Source organism: Falco peregrinus, chromosome 4 (assembly GCF_023634155.1).
Source record: "Falco peregrinus isolate bFalPer1 chromosome 4, bFalPer1.pri, whole genome shotgun sequence".
Classification (NCBI taxonomy): Eukaryota; Metazoa; Chordata; class Aves; order Falconiformes; family Falconidae; genus Falco; species Falco peregrinus.
This window is the reverse complement of record NC_073724.1, coordinates 76547794-76568925: the sequence shown is the minus strand read 5'-3', so window position 1 is coordinate 76568925 and position 21132 is coordinate 76547794. Positions and strand designations below refer to the sequence as shown.

General features: G+C 44.7%; 2 protein-coding genes across 3 annotated transcripts; one reads left to right on the top strand and one right to left on the bottom strand.

The window, feature by feature from the left end:
• Positions 1–638: 638 nt before the first annotated feature.
• Positions 639–9389, bottom strand: LOC101918673 (glutamine amidotransferase-like class 1 domain-containing protein 3, mitochondrial). Of its 2 annotated transcripts, XM_027781024.2 has the most exons (6): positions 9334–9389; positions 8033–8044; positions 7297–7420; positions 4364–4535; positions 2247–2451; positions 639–933 (listed from the first exon to the last, which is right to left on the bottom strand). In XM_027781024.2, the coding sequence occupies exons 1-6, from the start codon at positions 9387–9389 to the stop codon at positions 741–743; spliced, it is 762 nt and encodes a 253-aa protein (XP_027636825.1). In that variant the 3' UTR covers positions 639–740. The 2 variants fall into 2 exon arrangements, with proteins under 2 accessions (XP_027636825.1, XP_055657167.1); XM_055801192.1 differs by lacking the exons at positions 7297–7420; positions 8033–8044; positions 9334–9389 and adding an exon at positions 5853–6031.
• Positions 9390–12414: 3025 nt separating this feature from the next.
• CLN5 (CLN5 intracellular trafficking protein) lies at positions 12415–19786 on the top strand. The gene is made up of 4 exons (XM_055801191.1): positions 12415–12573; positions 14516–14681; positions 15814–16039; positions 18605–19786. The coding sequence occupies exons 1-4, from the start codon at positions 12470–12472 to the stop codon at positions 19114–19116; spliced, it is 1008 nt and encodes a 335-aa protein (XP_055657166.1). The 5' UTR covers positions 12415–12469; the 3' UTR covers positions 19117–19786.
• The last annotated feature ends 1346 nt before the right edge of the window (positions 19787–21132 follow it).

Here is a 21132-nt window from a genome sequence, read left to right as displayed (position 1 = left end):
ACCTCCCTTAGGGCACCAAATTACATACGCAAAAGATCACAAAATAAAGATAATTCATTTTACTAAAAACTCACATTATTTATTAGAGCAAACCTGTGTATTTTCCACATACAAGGTATCCATTTGTGCTTAAGCCTCTGACTCTTGGTTTACAAAAAGTTGGTTTACCTAGAGGGCTCTGCAAAAATTTCAGAAGTCCATTAGTTACACTTGCTTAAAGATTTGCAAGGGAAGGAAAAAAAAAAAACAAACAACAAACCAACTAATAACCACATTCTTTTCTTTTTCCCTTCTGATTAGAAAGTAGAATTTAATTACCTATACTGAAGGTATACAGACTCATTTACAGCTATCTCATCTGTAATTATAGCTGGGTAGGTAACACCAAATGTGAATTACTGATAACCATTAGTGATGTGATAAAACCCCATTGGACAAGGAGCGTTGCTGCACTATTTTATCAAGACTGAATATATTCAGATTCATGAGAAAAAAAAAGCAGAACACGCCCACCACAGCAACCTTCAACACATGCTTTCTATTTTAAAAGAGAAATAAATAGGATAAACTTAGCAATAACCATTTGAAGTACTACAGATTAAAAAAAAAAACAAAACCAGAAAACCACACCAAGAACCGTGAATTTTAGCAGTTGCATTATTTTATTAATACAATCAAAGGAAGCTAAAAGCTTACGCTTAGTTAATTTGATTTCCTCATAGAAGTCTGTACTCTTCCAGTCAGGCAAGTTTCAGGACTTCTTGCACCATTGTTCCAATTCCATCAAAGATTTCATGCAGAGGAGCCTTGCACATGAAAGCACAGGTAGTAACTATTTTATTGGCTTTATCCACATGGGATTCATTTACATTTTTGCAAATGTGCTTACATCCAAGCTCTGCTATAGCAGATGCCGTTTCAGCATCAGGAAATCTGTAAATAAAAAGACTGTAATTAACATAAAGAGATGATACAGTCATAAAGTTCTGCCAACATAACTTGAATGAGAGAACTATAGTAATATTTAAGTGACTCTTTAGTTGAAGGTGACAAAGGAGTCAGACTGCCACTGTCAGGTTCTCCCATCCCCTACGGACACAAGTGATCTGATCTCTTTGAAAACAAGGTCTGAAATGCAAAGCCACGGTAATTCAGAAAGTACATTTCTGGTTTTAACCTTTCAGTAAGTTTACAAGATGATACCAAGTGCAGCCATAGCTGATCCTCAGAAGTCTGAGATATGTCAGCTGAACTTGCAGAAATGTTAGACCTTTTCCAACACCAGAATTCCACTGGGATTCTGCAGAGATTTTTTTTTTTTTTTTTTCCTGAGGATAAGGGAGGAACAAATGCGATCCCTCACTACTGCTGTTGCTATGAAATTCCACTCAGGAGTTACCAGGAGTGTACAATCCTTGAAGCAGCACTGACTTCTGCCAGGCCTTTTTCTCACCTGCCTCCCCTAAACTGGCCCCAAACCACTACCACCAGAAAAACTTCATTAAAACACCCTGAGCTGACAAAAGCCCACAGATGCAAGCTAAACAACCACTCAAATTACCACAAATTTTTGAATGCCAGCCGGACAGATGCCTGTTCTTCATTTGCACGTTTGTAATATGAACCATGGCCTTCAAAGGCACTGGGTAAGCAAATTCTGTATCTCACTTAGTGTAAGCTAAAATCTATCACTTAATTACCATGAATGTAATGTGAAAAAATAACTTTATATCCTTGGTCACCGGTGCATTTGCACAGCAGTGATTCTGTAAAAGTCACTTTGTTCTGTCACTTTTAGGGCTGACAGATGCCACATCCAGTGACTCATTAGCACACACACTGTACAATAAAGCCAGTGCAGGAACCCATGTCACCTTTGGTGGCTCAGAGCAATGGCTTAGGCAAGAGATAAGGCTATCTAAAATTTTCAGACTATTAGTTGTACTGTGTCTGTGTCTGTTGGTATTATACAACATATCACAGGCCAATATATTTCTGAATTTAGGGATAAACTGTTCCTGTGTACTAGCACATAAGTCACCTGACCTCATGGATTCTGTCTGCCTGCCCTAAGAGCTCTGTGCCTACCACTATTATGCAAGTGAAAACTTGACGTAAGTGAAAAATGTCACTAATAAGTTACCCAAGGTTTACTGGCACCAGAGACCTCAGACTTTTGCACAGAAGACTGGCCATTTCCTAATCCTAATTCCCATATAAATTATCTTCATCCATTTTCTTCTTACCTTCCATCTACATTTTTATCTTGGCCGACTGTAACTTCACAACCAGGAAAGACTTTAGCTGCCAGAACTGGTGATATACAGCACAAACCAATGGGCTTTTTAGCACTGTGGAAAGCTTGGAGTGTGGAGTTTACATGTTCATTGACAGTACAGTTCTTGCCATCTGTAGCCCAGGAACACAGGTTCTTTGCTACACCAAAACCACCTAAAAAAAAAAAACCAAAAACCCATACCAAAAACAGAACAACCCCAAAAGCTCAAATGTAAGACATCACTAAAACGCATCACATTCAATATCAGACACAAGTTCTCATTTTTTTACAACATAATCTTGGCAGACGTAGGAATGTTAAGTTGCTATACTGACGGTTTTCAGCACGTGAAACATGATGAGTTTACGACGTTAAAAGTTCAACTGCACACTTTCTATACCACGTACGCTACACAGGCCAGAAAGCTTAATCTTGCTTCAATAACCAACAAACAGACAAATAGAAAACCTCACATCCATTTGCTAGTCACTGGAAAAGCTGCACCATCTGATATGCACCCCTCAATAAGCAAGAGAGAGGTAAGAAGAAAGACCAATGATAACTAAAAGTGATAACAAAAAGTATAAGAGCGTAATTCATGAGGCTAATGCAAACAGTGATTTGACCCTCTACAGTAATTCATTCTCAAGTTTTAGTTCTATACTTCAGCAATTAATAGAGTTTTTTTCCTCCCCTCAAATGATTTATGGACTTAAAAAAAAAGCCCCAAAAGTTTAACACAATAAGAACAAAATGGATATTACATAAAAAGGCAATGATAACATGCGATATTCTGAGACATACCACTCGTGAATGGTAACATAATTTCCTATTAAAAATAATGCTGGATTTGTCTTCCTAGAAATTAGTTATAACAATCCTTTACTTGCATTTAATCTTCATTTAAATGTACAAGCATATTATATTTTACAGCACCTGCATTTGCTGGATTTATAACCATCAAAATAGTCAAATTAAGAAGGTTATTAGTGTAACCATCCATTATACTTGATTCCTTACGGAATGTGCACAACATCAACTTTTCTACAATAAACAAACAGAAATTTCCACAAGTACTTCAATGAACAACATCAAGAAGCTTTGCATTTTTAATATTTTTCCTTTCACTCTTTGCTCACTTTCAAGTGTTATCTGGAATCTCTGAGGTAAGATTTTAATTTTCAAACTTAATAGGTTTCATTTCCCTCTAACAGTTATTACAGCAACCCCCCTGAGCCTGGGTTATAACAGCATGAAATTAACGTGGAAAATATTTGCTAGGCTCTACTCCCTGATCAGCTCTGATGTCAGCCACGCGTTTTAGTGCTGGAAGTGTTTCTCCACGTTATACAGCCACCCTCTGCTGGCCTTACAACAAAAGACAGCGTAACAAAATTAACAGCGGGCACAGCCGTGAAGGCCGTCTTCAGCAGTACTATGAATACTCTGGAAACTGATCTTCAGCGTCACAGTTGCCTCGTAACGCTTTGGCTTCTTCATTTCTAAAGTGATTACAATTACCTCTGTCTGAAAGGCAATTTTGTGGTCTATAAATAAAAAATTATCCATAAACATGTTTAGTATAACTTAATCAGCAGCAAACCAGATACATAATTAAAACAAAACGTACTCACATCTGACAGCGAATATAATCTATTTGGCAACCTGCTATACTGCCAACAATTTCAGAGGCCCTAAAACTAAGACACTGCCATGTCATATCAGGTTTGGGCCCTACTTTTGTACTCTGGTCAGTGTTCTTGTCCACAAAGAGGCACTGAAGTTTTCACAATCCTTAGAAAGAAGGAATAGTGTGATGTATAATTTGACAACACAAGAACGCTCTGGCATTTTAAATTAATAAACTATAAATTAATAAATAAACTGAGATGACCTGCCAGCCCATAAGAGCTTCCTAAAACATCTTCTCATCCTCAAAAGAAAGTAAAACAAAACACCCACATACATCTCAAATTCAAGATGTAATTTATTCTCCAAATCGATTTAAAAATAAAAAAATAGCAGAAGCAAACCAGTTATTTGCAATTGAAAAAAAACCCACAATTTTCTTTTAAAAGCACCTACCAGGGAAAATGACTGCATCAAATTCACTAGCTTTCAGTTCAGCCAAATCCTGAATATTTCCTCTTGCCAATCTCGCACTTTCAACTAACACATTTCTCTTCTCTTCTGTTGGACTTCCTTTCAGGTGATTGACTACATCCTTTTGCTCAATATTGGGGGCAAATATCTTCACCTAGAACACAGAGACGAAGCAATTTTGTGAGTTTAAACAGAACTCATGCAGCCTGGTCACAAGAAAGATCATTTAATGAAATCAGGTTTTGTTCCTGAAGTCTCTTATCCAAGAGAAGTGGATTCCACAGGATGGATCTATCACATTAAATATCTGAAGTGACAGGTGGCATATTAGGACAGGTAAATCTAGTCATCCTCCCCATCCTATTCCTACAGCCTTTAGACAGAACTGCATTCTTGGCCAGCATTAAGCTTACCGATTTTGCTATGGCCTGCATTCCCTCTGCAGGTAACCCCAAGGACAAACAGAGCACCGTAATTTGTACCAGCAGCCTGACTGGACACACAGCTGAGTCTGAAGAAAGGCTACTCTTAACTATTATGGGACCAGAGTGCTAAAAAAGTTTTACAAAAAAAGTTTAAAAGATACAGATGCAAACCTTACAGCCATTTCCAGTGCAGACATTAGAGCTACTCGCTTTCCTAAGACACTGGTAGCAGGAAGGAAGAGCAAAACACGGAATAACATATTTTGATTAGGCACAATAGGGGAAAGCTGCATTAAAATGTCAAGCAAGCTCTGTGAAAGCTGTACCGCAAAGGCTGTCTTCACGTATCTGTTTTAAAGTTTGCCTGGCAGGCTTCTCAGCGCTCGCCACTTTAGTTCTCTTTAGAGAGGGCAGTTTCGTGCTAAATGTGGAGGTGCCGTTGTTACCGTCAGACACCCCTGTGCCGCTACACCCAGACACCCGCAGCCACGGGCACGACCCAGGCACACCCCACACCCTGGTCCGGGCTTCCCAGGGACTCCCCGTTACCGAAAAAGCCCAGAAACAGCTGGCACAAAACAAGCAGGTGAACCCGAGCGAGGGCGAGCGCCGGCCTTCCGCAGAACCGGCTGGACAGCAGAGCCGGCACGTTAACCGGGCCCCATCCCCGGCTCGGCGCAGCCTGGGGCGGGGGCGGGCAGCGGGCTGGGCCTCCTGCCGCTCCGCACGGCCGGCTGCCGCCCGCCGCCCCTGCCCGGGGACGCTCACGTCTCGGGGAGGGGTATAAATACAGAAAAGGGAGGGGGTAAGATAAGGAGGGAGAGTATGGCTGAACAGACTTAGTGGCGTGCAGTGGTGAGAAGCGGGAGGAGCTCGGATCCCACAAACCGTGGCCAGCGCCGGGCTTCGGCACAGGGCCTCGGCGGGGAGGGACGCAAAGAGATGGGGAGACGAACCCGGCCGCCCGCCGGGGAGCCTGTCGCACCCGGCTCCGCACAGCCGCCGCGGGGGGGCCGGGAGCCGGGCCCCGCCTGGCCGCCCCCTACCTCCGCGCCGCCGCGGCTGAGGTGCACCAGCGCCGCCGCGGCCTCGTGAATCTCGCTGCCATCGAAGACGCCGCAGCCGGCCAGAACCACGGCCACCCGCTTGCCCATGGCGGCCGCTGCCGGGCCCGGCCGCAGCCTGCTCACGCCACCGAACCGGGCACCGCAGCACCCTCCCTCCTCCTCCTTCCTCCTGCTGCGGCTGCGCCTGCGCCGCTGGGCCCTGGCCCGGGCTCCGCGGCCTGCCCCCGGGCTGGCGGGGCCGCAGCCGCACCGTCCGCGGGCAGTTTTTCACGAGGTGCTCTCCCTCCTGCTTACAAAATGTGGGTGGGAATGAGTTTTAAACGTCGCAGAAATCTGGGGGGAAAAAGCATGAGACCTGCCTTTAGTTTTAAACGATGCAGGCTCAGGAGTCTTTTTGGTCTCGTTTCTCGCCCGGCCCTCGAAGTGCTGTTATCTACCCATCGCGTTCCTGCAGCTTGTCTGAGGGCTGCTGTGCCACCAGCAGGGCCTTGCAGAGGCTCAGTGGTGTACCCCTGCAGCTGGTTCTTTGTTTTACACATAGGACTATAATGGTGTAATGAATATACTTTGAAAGCCAAGTGAAGTGGAGTGTGGGTAGAGGCCAGCGGTACTGATGGGCCCTGATGCTGTTTGTTTCCATGATAACCTTACTCGACAGACCCACACACATCTTTTGGCTCCCTTAACCTCATACTGCGTTGTGGGGAGCAGCTTCGTTTTACCAGGAAAACCAGTTTCTTTGGAAAACCAGCCTGCCTTTTCACCTGCTCCCAGCTTAGTCATCAAGGCATTGGCCTAGGAAATCAAGAGTTTCCTTGGCCCAAGGCAGCATTCACCTGTAGTCCCCTTCTTACACACACATGCCACGCCAGAGACCAGTTCTAGTCAATTTTAGCAAGATCTCTCAGCTCTCGGTCCTTCATTTTTCGTGGGCTGCTTCTCTTACAAGAAGAAACTTGGGCTTAATAATGAAAACATACACTTTTACGGGACCAGAGGGCTGAAAAGCTAGATTTTGTAGAAAAATGAGAGTGTCTTCAAAAAATCTGGAGCATGAGGGTTCTGCAGGGGACCCAACAGTGCATCAGCTGGGAAGCGCAAAAATGGCATATGAAAGCAAAGTCTCTGTAGCAAAATGCATTCAGCTATATACTGAGAGGTCAGGAGGCTGTGTGGGATAATGGATAGGGAGACTCTTGGACAGGAAAGGGCCAAGATAGGGAAACTCCCTGCTTAAAGGCAGACTGCTGTCTGCTGGGCAATCTTTGCTCCAAATGAATGTAGGGCTACAGCTCGGACTCCACCACAGCTCGCACTCTGTCTCTCAGGATTAAGAGCTGGACTGCAGTGCAGCTGCAGTTCAGAATGCCCACAAGTGCTCAAAATGCTTGAGTTAGAGCTCTGTACAGCACCAAATCTTCACCTTACTCTCCAGATTGAGTAGGACCCCAGGGAAATTCCAGTGGAGCCATCTCAACCCAGAGAAATACAAAATATGTTTGGTGAGGGTGGAGTGGCAGTTCAGCATTCTTACTGGCATGGGACTCCTTAGGCGCAGATGTAGGAGAGTGGGAAGGCTGGGTTGGGGATCAGGGACCTGAGAGTCTCCAGAGCTAGAATCCCACTAGAGTCCTCCTCAAGCTTGAATGCTAGGAGGATGCTGCTGTCTGGAAGGAGCTTCATTTCAGTGCATGTTTGGAGATACGAGCAGAGTCCCAGACTCTCCTGTGTGTTAGAGCCAGGGTTAATGTTAGAGCTAGGGAACTGAGCACCTTCAGAGCTGGAATTCCCCGCTTCTTTCTGTCCTGACTTACTGGCTAGTACTGTTCCTGGGTGGATCTGAATTGTCAGTAACCTCATCTCTAGCCTTGCTTCTGGTCCTGTCCCTTGGGTGGACCTCAGACTCACATTACAGGTAGCCCTTTTTCCTGGATGGACCTTGGACTTGATTGGGATTCCAATTCCCATCCCACTTCAGGTTCCCCCATGTCACATCTCTGTGACACCTCCATAACTGACCTGGCTCTGTTCCATGGTCTAGCTCCAGCTTGCTTATGCCATCTCCTGGCTTTGTGATCTTATCATGGCCCTCTGTATCTGCCTTAGGTCCATATTTTCATCCCAGGTCATGGCACATCCTTGCCCTGGCTCTGCATCACCCTGAAGTAGCCCTGTGATGACTCTTCTCTGGCCTGGGCCCACAAAAGCAAGTAGCAACAGGAGCATTTCACAAGCAGTACACCTCTGAAACCAGATCTTTGCAAGGTGAGAGTACAAACCCTGATGGGAGAAGAAGCTGCTGTGAAGGCCCAGAGTGCACTAGTAGCCCTATGATTACGCAGGCTAGCCTCAGCTGTGGCCTCCACCCGCACACCCTCTGGCCACAAACCCATGGGCTGCATGTAAACTTAGGCCTGGATGTCTGGAGATGGTACGAGATATGCTGTAGATGTGCATGTCCAGTCCTGTTTCTTGTCGTCCTGACACACAGGTCTTCCTGCACAGACCGTGAAACTGTGCTACAGGTAGTATTCTGCCTCCTGGATGGAACTTGGACACATCATAGGTAGCCCTGGGCTTGATTCTACCTTGCTGTTTCTGGGGCTGTTGCTGGATCCAGCCACTACTACATACCTGTTCCCATTGAGAAACTGCAGGACTGCAGTGTGGTCATTGATGTCACTGCCCTTGCCTGCACCATGGTCGCCTCTGCTCCTGGGTTGTCCTCTCTTGCAAAGCAGCCCTACTCCTGCTGCTCCCTGACACCCCCAGAGATAGCATAAATGACAAAAGTTGCTGCCTGACTTCAGATAAACATCTGGGGAGTGGGGAAGAGGATCCACTGCTATGCAATGTGGCAGCATCAGAGTTAGGGTGCCAGGGCATGGTGAGGGCTGGCTGCTCTCCATGGGGAGCCTAGCATGATAAAAGGACAAGTGGAGGCTCAGTCCCACCCTCCCTGAGCAAGGTGAGCAGGGCAGCTCTGGTGATGGCAATGAAGTTCCACCAAGAGTCCAATCACTAGGCAAGTCCATAGTGATGAGGCAGATCCAAGGCCAAGCTGGGATGTCAGATGCATGAGTCAGGGTCTGCACCCATGGGGGTACATGTCTGGGCCCAGGCGTGGCTGCAGCATAGCTCAGGTGGGAGGCAAGAACCTTAGCTTAAAAGCAGCTCCCCATGAAAGGAGTAGGGAGACCCTGCTGAGGTGTCTCAGCAGAGCAGAAGCAATTTCTGGCTGTCCACACAACAGTTCTTGTCAGACTTTGAGCAACCAGCTACACACCCTGAAGGGGAGAAAGCATGTACTGTTCCCTTCAGGTTTCAAAGGGTTGAATTACAGCTCTGTCCTGGACCCCAAGCCTTTTCCTGTGGCTCAGGATTTGAGAAAGGTATTTTCTCTAGTGGAAATCCTGCTCTGAAGGGCCTTAGTTGCCTAACAACATATTCTCATATTGGCTTAAATTTGACTTGAATAGTTCTTTGTATTTCACAGACTGCATCTGGTTGACTCATAAATTTACTGATCTCTACCCTGCAGCAGATAGCAGAGAGTCCCTCCTAGCACAAAACTCATGATGAACTTCATTTGCATCCTTATTCCAGCCCTCATTCTATCTCTCAGGCTTCAGCAGAGCCCTCTGGAATTCCAGCTTGGAAATAAATAATTTCCCTCACTTGTCCCCTAAGCTGCTAGACAAAGCAGAAGCTGCCCTGCAGTTCCAAATGCTCACTGAGCTGCACACCTCTCCTGAAGCACAGTCCTCATCCTAGCTCTCAGGGTTAAGGAGGACATGAGGGGAACCCTTAGCCCTACCTTACATAGTCACAAAGCCCAGCCGTTCTCCTTTTCTGTAGAGAAAGACACGGCTTTCACCCCAACTCACAGTTCAGGTTGCATCTCAGGCTATATAGCAGAGCATAGGTGCAGAGGAGTCCTGTGAATAGCTCCTTTTTTCAAGATTTCTTTCATACTCCTCAAAGGCGAGAGGGTGGACCTCAGACTCATGAACTCCTGTCTTTCAGACTGGCTTCAATATGACTTCAGGTGACGTTTGTATTTCTCAGTGTGCATCCAGCTGACTCAATTGCTAACATACACCATTGTGAATATATATTAAAAAAACCCCACCAAGCTGCAAGCAGTAAAACTGCCAGCTGCGTAGTTTTGTTTGCTGTGATCCGTATATATAACTGTAATTTTCTGACTGAATGGCATATTGCTAGAATATAGGCTGGCAGATGTGCAGCTGAGCATGTAAACACCATCCAGAGGAGCCCATTTTTGTGAGATAGGAGCTGTTACTTCAGGTTCACCAGCATCTTTGCTGTGACTATTACAGTGTGATGACTCACGTAGATGTTCAAACCCAAAGTAGCTGTTCAAAAATACAACTTTGGGCTGCAGCAGCAGGGTTGGTTTTCCCCTTTCCCTCTGTTCCTTCCATCCTGTCGCTTTCAAGGGCAGAGGTGGAGAAGGTACTGTTTTATAATGGGAAATCTCCAAGAGTCTTCTTCATTGTTTCAGGAAAATATTTGGTTTTCACTAATCAAAAGGAAATACTCCGGGAAATAAGAAAAAATTTAGGAATCTTGTCAAATCCAGACGTTGATCTTTGTAGCCAGTCTCAATCTTTCCTCTAAGCCTGCTAGTGGACAGAGACGCAGATCATCTCTGTGAGTTTATAAAGGGCACTTTGACATGTTTCTGGATAATAAACGAGACAGCCGCTGACTCAGAAATTGCTGATGTGAGCTTTTTAGCTGAAGTACATTTATTCACAAATCTATTAGTTGTTAATTTTCCATGTTAAAATATGGTTCACAACAAAACCTAGATTCTACGAGAAGAAAAAAAAACCAGTACTGTGCTGCAAAAATTTTGTATGGGATGCAATGAAGTGAGATATAAAAATGCTACTAAAATGAAAAAAAAAAAAAAAATCAATAGCTTTACCATCTTAGTTATTTGACCTGACACCTTCAGCAACCACAGCAGTGCCTGCATGAGACTTAATAGTCCAAATTGTAAACTGAGCCAGGACTAAGAACCAGTTCATAGTGTATTTCCAGTTTGGCTACTGAGCAGTTACAGTACCTTCATTATGTCATTTCACTTCCCTACATCTTGGTTTCATAGCAGGGATAAATTATGCTTCCATTATTTCATAAAGCACTTCTAGAGTTACACATCAAAATCTCTGAAACTAGGAGTTACGGATATATTCCACAGAAACACATACCTTTTTGAACAGATGAAAGAGCTGGCATCTTGTGCTACGCTCAAGCTAGGAAACACACATGAGTAATAGCACATGCTGTTTTATAAAGAACAAAACCAGAGCTTTACTTTAAAACAGACAGAAATAACCTGGATGAGATTGAATTGAAATATGGGAATATAGGTATGCGTAGATCATGCATACATGCATTAATATATAATGCTGAATGGCATGGATTTTAAATATAAGCAGTATAGAATCAGGCAGGAATGAAGTGAGATACAGAAATATTGCTGAAATGAAGGATTTTAATAGCTGTGCCATCTTATGGTTTTCTGAACACCTTTAGTACCTCCACCATTACCAAAACTGATATTCAGCAGCCTATCCTGCATTTTTATGTAGGATGCAGGGTTCTCCACCTCCAATTTTGTTTGAATACAGCCTAGCATGTAGTGCTGACTAGAGAACTGATTGTTCTTTAGGGGCTCGTATGCAATGAGTAGGGATATTTCTCTGGCTCCTGATAGCCAAAAGTCCACAGCACAGTTATTATTTACCCAGTGAAGAGCAAACGGCAGTGCTTTCACTGCAGATCCCAACCACCAAACTTAGCCTCCTGGACTCTGATGCCAGTGTAGCTGGTTTTGAACTCTGCAGAGCTGGAAAAAGCTGTGCTTATTCCAGGGATGATGCTGGCAAACTGGTCCTCACCGTTTCCCTTAGCCAGAGTTCATCTGCAAGATAGTTCTCGCTGTTGCCATAAAACCAAGAGAACAAACTGCTATATAATCCCCATAACGTTAAGTTTTTACAGACTGAATTTCAATTCTGAAATAGGTGGCAGGTATACAAGCTTGGCTTGGAAGCCCTGAAAAGCTTCAGACAAGACTTCTGGGCGGCCCAAAGGGGCTCAGGACTACGGGGTTTATGGCAGCAAAAGCCTTTCTGCCACGGGCGAGGCCGCACCTCTCCGTCCCGGGACCCAGGCCATCCCTCTCGGCGGGTTCTGGTTGTAAGGGCAGACATTTGCTGTGTGTTTTACGGTGGCTCTAAGGCAATGCTCATAACAACGTACTGGGCTGCTAACAAACGCTTCAGCTAAATTAAAAGAACGCGCAGCTGTCCGGGTCGCCAGAAAACTGAATTCGTAGTTCAGTGCAGCGATGTTTTTCAGGGATGAGTCACCCCACGCTCGCTTTTCCTCGGGAGGAGGAAGACACCCCGCGCCGGGCCAGGCCCCGCCGCGCAGCGCCGCCCTCCCGCCCGGGCTGGCCGCGGCACGGCCGAGCTCGCCGGGCCCCGTGGGCGGGCGCGGGGGCGGGGGCGGCCCCTTCCCGCCCAGCCTCCCGCAGCCCCGCAGGCCGCGCCGCCATGGGCTGCCGGCCGCTCCTCCTGCTGCTGCTGGCGGCGGCTTGCGGGCCCTGCTTCCCGGAGGGACTCCGCGCCCCTCAGCGGCGGTGGCCGGTGCCTTACAGGTGAGTGGCCGGGGAGGGGGCCCGGCCGGCGGGGGAGGCAGGTCCCCCCGGCCGCCCGCGCCTAACCGCCCGCCTCTTCCAAGGGCCGCCACCTTTCCCTTTGTTTTGTTTGTTTAATGTTTAGACTAAAAAGGCTGTGCATAGTTTTCTCTTTTTCATCACGGGGGTATTTGTCGCTGTAGGGTGTTTGGTGTACTTCGCTCGCAGGTGTGGGGGAACGGGCGTGCCGGGCCTAGGGCAGCGCCCGCGCTGCCGGCGGTGGGATTGCAGCCCCCGGGAGTGACGGCCCTCGCTTGGAAGGTGCGCCTTTAATTCCCGTTCTAGCAGAAAGCTGCGATCAGGAAGTTGGGCTAGGATTTATTTCAGTTTATTAAATCTAAATTTCATACTTCTGTTCGTGATACGAACTGGTATAAATCCCGTTTGCTGCTCCGGAGCTGCCTCAGCCCCAAGGGCCTGGTGGCGCTGGGGAAGGCACAGGCGGGGACGCTGCCACGTTTTCCTGAGGCGAATCGCTCAGGCTTTGGCAGTGCTGGGGAGAAGGGCCCCCTCAGGAGAAGGGCTAGGCTTGTGCGTGTATTTTGTGCAGGCTTGCTGTTTGCCAAGGGAGGTGTTAGCAGTGTTTAACTGCTATCGAGTGCAAGCCTGAAGTTTAGAGAGCCTGTTGCATAATTCCCAGCAGTTAGATTTTTATCTGGGGGTGCCTGAAGGAGCTGATCTTGCAGTCCGGAATCGTCTGGATTTTCCAGCAAATTCAGTAGTTGCAAGGCTGGGTCTCAGGTTCGTCAAAATTGGAGCCTGTTAGTGTGAAACACTCGGAAATGTGGCATTTTAATGCTTCTTAATGTGCTTGTTATTTTCTTGTCACAGGCAAGGTGCAGTGGGAGGGGAAATTGAAAATGAAAGGTGTGCAATTAAGAAACAGGACTTAAATGTGTGGCTGGCATAAGTCTTTGTTTTCTATAACTGTGTGTCCTTTTTCCAGCCATACTAGGTTGTTTTTTTTTTCTTTCACACCACCCCAGGCAAAATAAAGGCAGATATACTGAAGTACCAGCAAGCCTGGAGAAGTCCACAGGCAAAATAAATCTCATCAGGGCTACTGGCCTCACTATGGCTCAGGGAGTCATGTGTCCTTGAGTCATCTCATGGCTTGAGTACATTTGCCATTGAGTAGCCCTGCACGAGTGAGTGTGTTAGACTCTGAGGCTGTGCTCTGGGCAAGCTGTGTAAGCCAAGCTGTCTTGGTAACAGGAACATAAGAACCTTGTTTTAAGTGACATACAGTGAGTCAGTCTGAAGGAAGTTGGGAAAGGAAGACTTGTCAGAAAGGTCTTTTGCTGTTTGTATATAGTATGATATGTAAGCTGATCAGTTTTTGAGGTTTAATAGGAGTGATGAATGGAAACAGTGATCCTAGCTAGGTTCTTAGACCTCTTTATCTAAAGTAGCATAGAGGAACAGCATATTTTTTCCCTGATGTTGGCAGTGTTCTAGAGTAAAAATAGCTCCATCTGGGGAGCTTGTACTGTGGAATAGTTTCCCAGAGCAAACCAGTCAATCCTTGTGTAGAGAAACCACTAGGAGAATGTTTTTGAGGCAGATCTCAAACTGTCCTCTACCCACCATCTATGTGTCTCTCATGTTGTGACTGTAAGTGACCCTTTGTAATATGCATCATTTCTGCACCTTCACTACCCAGTACTGTGTACAACACGACTTGCATTTTTGTGTCATTAAGTCCTGTTTCTACAAATGTGCACCTTGGCAGCCTTACGAACTTACATACACTGAGTGTTGCAGTGTCTGGATCACACAATCTGTCTTTGGTGGTGGCTGGACACTTGAGTTCTCCCACTCAGGCCCTTAGGAAGCCATGAGACAGTTACTCCAGCCATGAAGCTGTACTTAAAATTCTCAGTGCTTCTCTTTCTCAACGCAGGCGCTTTGATTACCGTCCAAAAACTGATCCTTACTGCCAAGCTCGTTACACCTTCTGTCCCACTGGCGCTGCCATTCCAGTTATGAAAGAAGAGGATGTCATTGAAGTGTATCGGTTACAGGCTCCAGTATGGGAATTCAAATACGGGGACCTGCTAGGACATTTGGTGAGGTGATGCTTTTGTTTAACAAAGTTATACTGGCAAATTCAGCTGAATTCAACAGCAGTTGTCAAGAATGGGTGCTGTAAGGTTGGGATATGCCTGTATGGAGGAGTATTGGAGCACACAAGCTAGGCTATCTATAGGAAAGATATCCAAAGAGCAGTAAGTTTCAAACAAAAGTAACAGAATTTAGCTCAGCTAAAGAAAAGAACATAACCAGCACTGTCAGTGGGTTTGAATGTGTTCCCTTATGAAGCTGCGTATTGGAGTGTTTTGTACACACATACCACTATGTTTTGGGTGTCTTTTTTTTCTGCACTAAGACTGCATCAAGGACATATATTTATTTGTCTCCTACTATCAGATGAAATGCTTGCTTAGTGTATTAACTCTGCTGTTGTCAAACACATAAATTTTCATGAACGTGGTTATCTGTCAGGAGTGGATAGCTAGCTGGTCAGAACTGTGGGTGATGGGGAGTTGGTTGCTTTCTTGAATGTTGTGATAAGCCTCCATTCATGGAGTCATGCAAACATGAAAGACTGTCAGCTTTAGTAATATTTATAACTGTAGCAGCATAATTAAGCTTCAAAGCATGATCCCTAATGAATAAAGAAATACTAATGTACATGAAATAGGAACATCAAAACCAAGCACATAGACTGAAAACTAGAAATAGCTTCAAATATCATTGTTTCTGTTGTTAAACTAAGGTTGAATTTATGTATTTGCTATGCAGTTTTTCCAAAGAAATACTTCCATTCCTTTTGTGGATTTCATTACTAAGATCTGTTTTCAGTAATTCAGTTCTGCTCTTTATTTCTTTGATGCCCCTGTGAGGTTAAGCAAGCTTAAGTTTTGGTGATGAGCTCCCACTGAGTACCTGTCTCCAAATAAATGAATTTACAATGGGTGGATAGACAATCACTGAGACAGTGTGACTCTGATAAAAGTGTGATACAATCTAGTATGTTGTCCATCAATGCTGCTGAATCCAAGATGTTACAGAAACCTCTTCCTTTTTTCTCGCCCTGTTACACAACAGCTCCCAAGTGTCTTATCTTCTGTACAAGTCAAACTGAAGAAATTTTTATGGTAAAGGTTTTTTGTGGTGTTTTTATTTTTTCTTTTCCAGAAAATTATGCATGATGCTGTGGGTTTCAAGAGCTCTCTAACGGGCAAAAACTACACAATGGAGTGGTATGAGCTCTTCCAGCTTGGGAACTGCACATTTCCACATCTCCGGCCTGACATGGATGCACCGTTCTGGTGTAACCAGGGAGCTGCCTGCTTTTATGAGGGAATAGATGATGCACACTGGAAGGAAAACGGAACGTTAGTTCTTGTGACCACAATATCAGGTAGATTTCAGATGCTTTGGATAGTGCTAAATACATTGAAATATAGAGTCAGCCTTGTCTTCATGTAAAGCAGAATCTTTTAATTTATGTTTTGTAGGTTATTCGCAATGTTAGTCGCAGATGCTGATTTCTTTCAAACTGAAATACTATCCCTGCACACTCTTTAATACAGAAAGTGATATGAGGCTGCTGGCTTTTGATCAACACACACTGGAGCGTTGTTAAATGAGTCATTTGGTGTTGCTGTACAAAACCACTTGAGTCTCTTGAGTGTAAAAATAGCAAAACAGCTTATACAGAACCATTATGCACTCTTTTGACATGGCTTCACCAAAACAAAACCTTCTATTGTGAAGTGGCAGATGACTGCTGAGATAGAAAAACTGCCGAAAATGTGTAAATTGCTGAGCAAACAAGGCGTATTTAGAAATAGTCTCAAATATAAAAATAATAATCTCTATTTCCATCTCCCCCGCTGTGTCATAAAAACTGTGCAGATGTCCCCAGTAATAGGTCTGTCTCGTATGTTGTAGAACAAAACCAGGATTTACACCGCTAAATACATGGGTGATCACCAGAATAGCTTCCTGGTGTACACTGAACACTGAAATGCTAAAATAAAGAGGTCATTTAAATACAGTGAATGACTTATGAACAAAGTCTGCTGAGGACTTGGAGAGTTGCATTTTGTGTGACCAAACCCCCTTACTCTTGGAAGCTGGCATAATGTAAAAGGCACAATGGAGAGTCAGATTGCAGCTGGTGTGGTGTGGTGCTTTATGTTTGCCCACTTCTACCTTTAGCAGCTTTGCTGGACTCAGTCTCTAGACAATCTGTGCAGGGCTGCTATGAAATTCTAGGCTGTTCTTTAAGCAATGAAATAGCAGAGCTGCTTTCCTGTTTATGACTGAAGTCTTCGATGCCTGATATGATTGGATTCTTTTGTACAAATACCAAGTTCAATATTTTCATGGAGTTGTGGAAATTTTAATGCTTCCTGCCTGTGTGGATTATTTGATGCCTAAGAAAGGTGAGGAGCTTTGTGGAGGTGTTGTTACAGTCTTCCTTGCCTCTCTTGCTTCCTGTTTCCATGAAACTTGAAGGAAGGTGGCATCTCTGAGGGTTTTGAATTGTCTGAATTTGACTAGGAATCTGAAAGTCACTGTGGAATAGGATGAATGGATGCAAACAGATGGACAGCATCATGAGCTGAACTTGGTTCTTTCAGAGAGCAGGCAAAAAGTATCCCATCTTGTAGGAGAAGGTTTTAACATAGGAAACAGCTGGACCCACTTTGCCCTTGTGAGATCCTATAAAGCTGTTTGTCAGCAGTGTCAGAGACCACAGTGAAGCAACCTCTTTTCTAGAGCCCATCGGCCAGGTTAATGTTACTAAGGGGTGTGTTGCTTCTGTGGAACTAGGGCAGGAGTATCCAAAGTCTGATTTTTGATTGTCTAGGCAGATTATCATGAAACCATGCATTAACCTGTAATATCTATGTTTAATTTAAGATGTTAAGTCCAGAACTTATATTAAGTCCATCTCAGTCTTGTGAGGAGAGATAAACCCTTTTCAGTAACATGCCTTACAGAATACACACTAGGAAGATAATTGGGTAGGAGTTGGAGAAGATGAAGGGGTCATGAAGGTCATGGCTTAGAACACTGTCACAATTGCAAGCTGTTGTCTGCCTGTGCCCTTTGACATATCACACAAGAAGAATCTGCAAAATTTGGTCATGCTGTGAATGTGAGGTCCTAGGTGGATCTGAGTCACAGATGGTTGTACCCTGTGCCATGACTGAGGAAAGAAAGACAGGAGGAGCTAGACTGAGGTGCAATGCTAACTAGGATTGTGGGAAAAACAAAAGAAAGAAAATTAGCCCTGTGCTTTAGCTCTGTTTTGGGGAGGCAGATGCATCACCCACAGGGAGCTACTAGAGATATGGGCTGAGTTAGAGATGTCTTCCTCATTCCAATTGTGAAATCACCATCACCAGAATACTCCAAACACATATTCTAAATAAAAAAGTATTCCTCAAGGTCTTGAAGTTTACTGGTCTTTACATCCCACTCATATTATTTGGCTCAGTTCAACTTTGCTGGCTGAGGGGCTGCTAAAACAGCAGGGTGTCTCAGTCTAAAGTTTGTTTTGTGGAGAGACATGACAGCTTCTGCCCTGATTTGCTGAATTTAATTAAAACTTGAGAAAGTGCGGAAATGCCTGTTGCACTAGTGAGTGCTTTGTCAGCCTATCTGGTAGGTTGTACTACCTGCCCTGTTTGTCTACATGGATAAAACAAAAGGGGAACATCGTGGTTCTTTGATGTTTGGATGTTCTGGCATAGTAGCAGGAAATGCAACAGGAGAAGGAATTGCAGTTTAAGTAACTTAGTTATAAATGTTTATTCAGTGGTGTATCATTTCTCCCTCCAGCCTAAGCCTTGTGTCTTAGTATGGTTAGGTAATGTTGTAGGTAAACTTTTGCAGAACCTGGAAGTAGATGGAAAATATTTTGAGTCATGTATTTCTTACCTTGTTTCTGTAATACTTTCATTTCTTACAGGAACCATGTTTAATGAAATGGCAAAATGGGTAAAATACGACAATGAGACTGGCATTTACTATGAGACCTGGACAGTTCAAGCAAGTCCTGACAAACAATCAGTAGTTTGGTTTGAATCTTATGAATGCTCAAAATTTATACTGAGAACGTACCAGAAGCTAGCTGACTTAGGAGCTGTATTTAAGAAGGTACAAACAAACTATACAAGCATAATTTTATTCAGTGGAGAACCTGTTTATTTGGGAAATGAAACATCTATTTTTGGACCACTAGGAAACGAGACATTGGCAACAGCTATAAGAGACTTCTACTATCCGTTCAAACCTCATCGGACAGTAGGAGAGTTTTTTGTGGATCTTTTAAAAATAATCGATCGTGTCATCTTGAATCATCAGTTTTACCTCTTCTACAACTTGGAATACTGGTTTTTACCTATGAAGTTCCCTTATCTCAAAATAATTTATGAAGAGGTCCCTTTACCTGTTGGAAGCAAAACATCCTTTGGTGTGTAGTTGCTTACTGAAGAACCGAACTTGCCCTTATGTCAGAATATCCTGAAGGATTTTGGACTGCTACCGTGATGGTATTATAGTGTATGTTTCATTGCTGACTGTAAAAGTGTTGTGGTGGGAAGGCTTTGCTAGACCACATGAAAGACTATGCCTTTTTTTCTTATTACCTGTGTAACACATTCATGAATGCTTCAGCATCTCTGGCTTGGCCAGCTTCTATGTAACCATGGGTAGCTGCTGCCTGAAAGTAGGCTGGTGTGGTGCCGCTTGGCTGAACTCTGCAGTGCCAGAGGGTGACTGGGAGGCAGCCCCCCTGCTCTGGTTTCGGGTGCTCCCTGCATACACGGCCATGTGGTGGCAGATAGCACCTGGCCACCGGCAGGGTTGGGACAAGCATTACAAGGACCTTCTGGTCTGACCAGCTCAGCCAATCTGTGTGTTGGAGGTAACAAACCTGGGTGCCTAGATGTGCCCAGTTCCCTCAACGTGTGCCTTAGGTTGGTGGTTTTGTATTTCTTTGGTCTCTACAACCGGGACCTATGAAGTGTACTCTGGTTCATGACAGTGGGAAGGGGCAGTCAATCTACTAGAAGATAGCACGGGTGGTATCTTTTCACCACTTTGCAGCCTTCACCTGCACTGTAAACACAATACAGATGGCTCTTCCTAAGGCTTGTGTGTGTTTTCTAGCACAGATAGAAGGCAAACAGCCTGTTTTGATGTCAACTTGAATGCATAATTGTGTTCTAGTGGTCTCCTGCCTTAAAGTCTGCTTGAGGCTTTAGTTAGGTCAGTTTCATAGAAGTCATGTTTATATAATTTTAAGTTTTTTTAAAAAGCGTAGAACCCTTAACATGAAAAAAGCAATGACAGTTTGTGGGGTATATCAAAGTCACAGTTAAAAATTCACGCTTTGTCACAGATTTGCTGTAAAAAGTGATTGCAGCCCCTTACTGGCAGTGGTGCTTCCAGTAACGGTGCTGTGCCAGCAGCCATGCGCTCAAGTCCTGTTACAGGCTATGCCTAGAGCAGCTTGGACACTGTTCTTTTTAAACCCAACTGACGAAAGCCAAGGGAACACCAGCATTCTGGAGACCAGCAAGGTGCCTATATGCAAAAAATACACCTGCAGCAGCATAATCGTCTCCAAATGTATGCGGCTCACTTTGTTGTTGTTGTGCTTGTTTTTTTTTAAACTAGTTGCAGAATGAGTTGCGCTCCTGAGGTTATCACTGCACCATGGCTAAGCAGTAACACAGGAACCCCACACTGCAGTGTCATTTGGCTTGAGCCAAGTTAATAGCCTGCTGCAGCCAAAGAGGAGAGGGCACTGTGATTTGATTGAAATCATAAGAATGGCAGAAAATTAACCTTTTTAAAAGTCACTAAAATGGATCAGTTGAATTGCATTCTCATGTAATGGGATGAGCATGAAAGCTAGTGCGAGGGGAATGAGGTGATGAGAGCTGCTACTTAGTTCTACTGTGATGTGAAACTTCATCTTCTGCCTCAACTTGAAAGACCTTTAATCTTTGCAGCCAAATTTATGAGCCCTTGCTTTAGCCAGCTGAGCTTTGGATTCTTCAGAGTACCCACCAAGAAGGTAATCCAGGAGGCACCAGAGAAAATAAAGGGGTGCAGCAAGCCTGTCCACAGAAGGTACATTCTTGTTGATGCGTGTTTTTATGACTTCGAAACCCTCAGCATTGTTGAACCTACGTTATCTTCTGAGGAAAAAGCCTCAACCTCAAAACCAGCGTCCAGAGCTCTGAAAGGGAAATAGGATCGTGGAACCAAGCCAGTAGAAGCCCCAAAGGCTTCTTCTGTCTCATTTGCTGAAAAGCTAGTAATACTGATACAGCTGGAGACCTTTCAGAGCCTGAAGCAGATGCAGTGGTGGGGTAGGTCTCTGCTCAGCCTGATAGGCTGTTCATGCACTGTAACAGTATTTTGTCATCTTCATGTGGAACACAGGGAGCCTACGCACCACAGTCACTCTTCCCCGAATAGTTGGAA

Bases quoted from the DNA above. Each gene is read 5' to 3' on its own strand.
- CLN5 (XM_055801191.1), top strand. From the start codon at position 12,470: ATGGGCTGCCGGCCGCTCCTCCTGCTGCTGCTGGCGGCGGCTTGCGGG. The intron at 12,574-14,515 runs GTGAGTGGCCGG...TTCTCAACGCAG, and splicing joins CGGTGGCCGGTGCCTTACAG to GCGCTTTGATTACCGTCCAA. The intron at 16,040-18,604 runs GTAGATTTCAGA...CATTTCTTACAG, and splicing joins TCTTGTGACCACAATATCAG to GAACCATGTTTAATGAAATG.
- LOC101918673 (XM_027781024.2), bottom strand. From the start codon at position 9,389: ATGAGTCAACCAGATGCAGTCTGTGAAATACAAAGAACTATTCAAGTC. The intron at 2,452-4,363 runs GTAGGTGCTTTT...TTTTTTTTTTAG, and splicing joins TGATGCAGTCATTTTCCCTG to GTGGTTTTGGTGTAGCAAAG. The intron at 934-2,246 runs GTAAGAAGAAAA...TTTTATTTACAG, and splicing joins GATAAAAATGTAGATGGAAG to ATTTCCTGATGCTGAAACGG.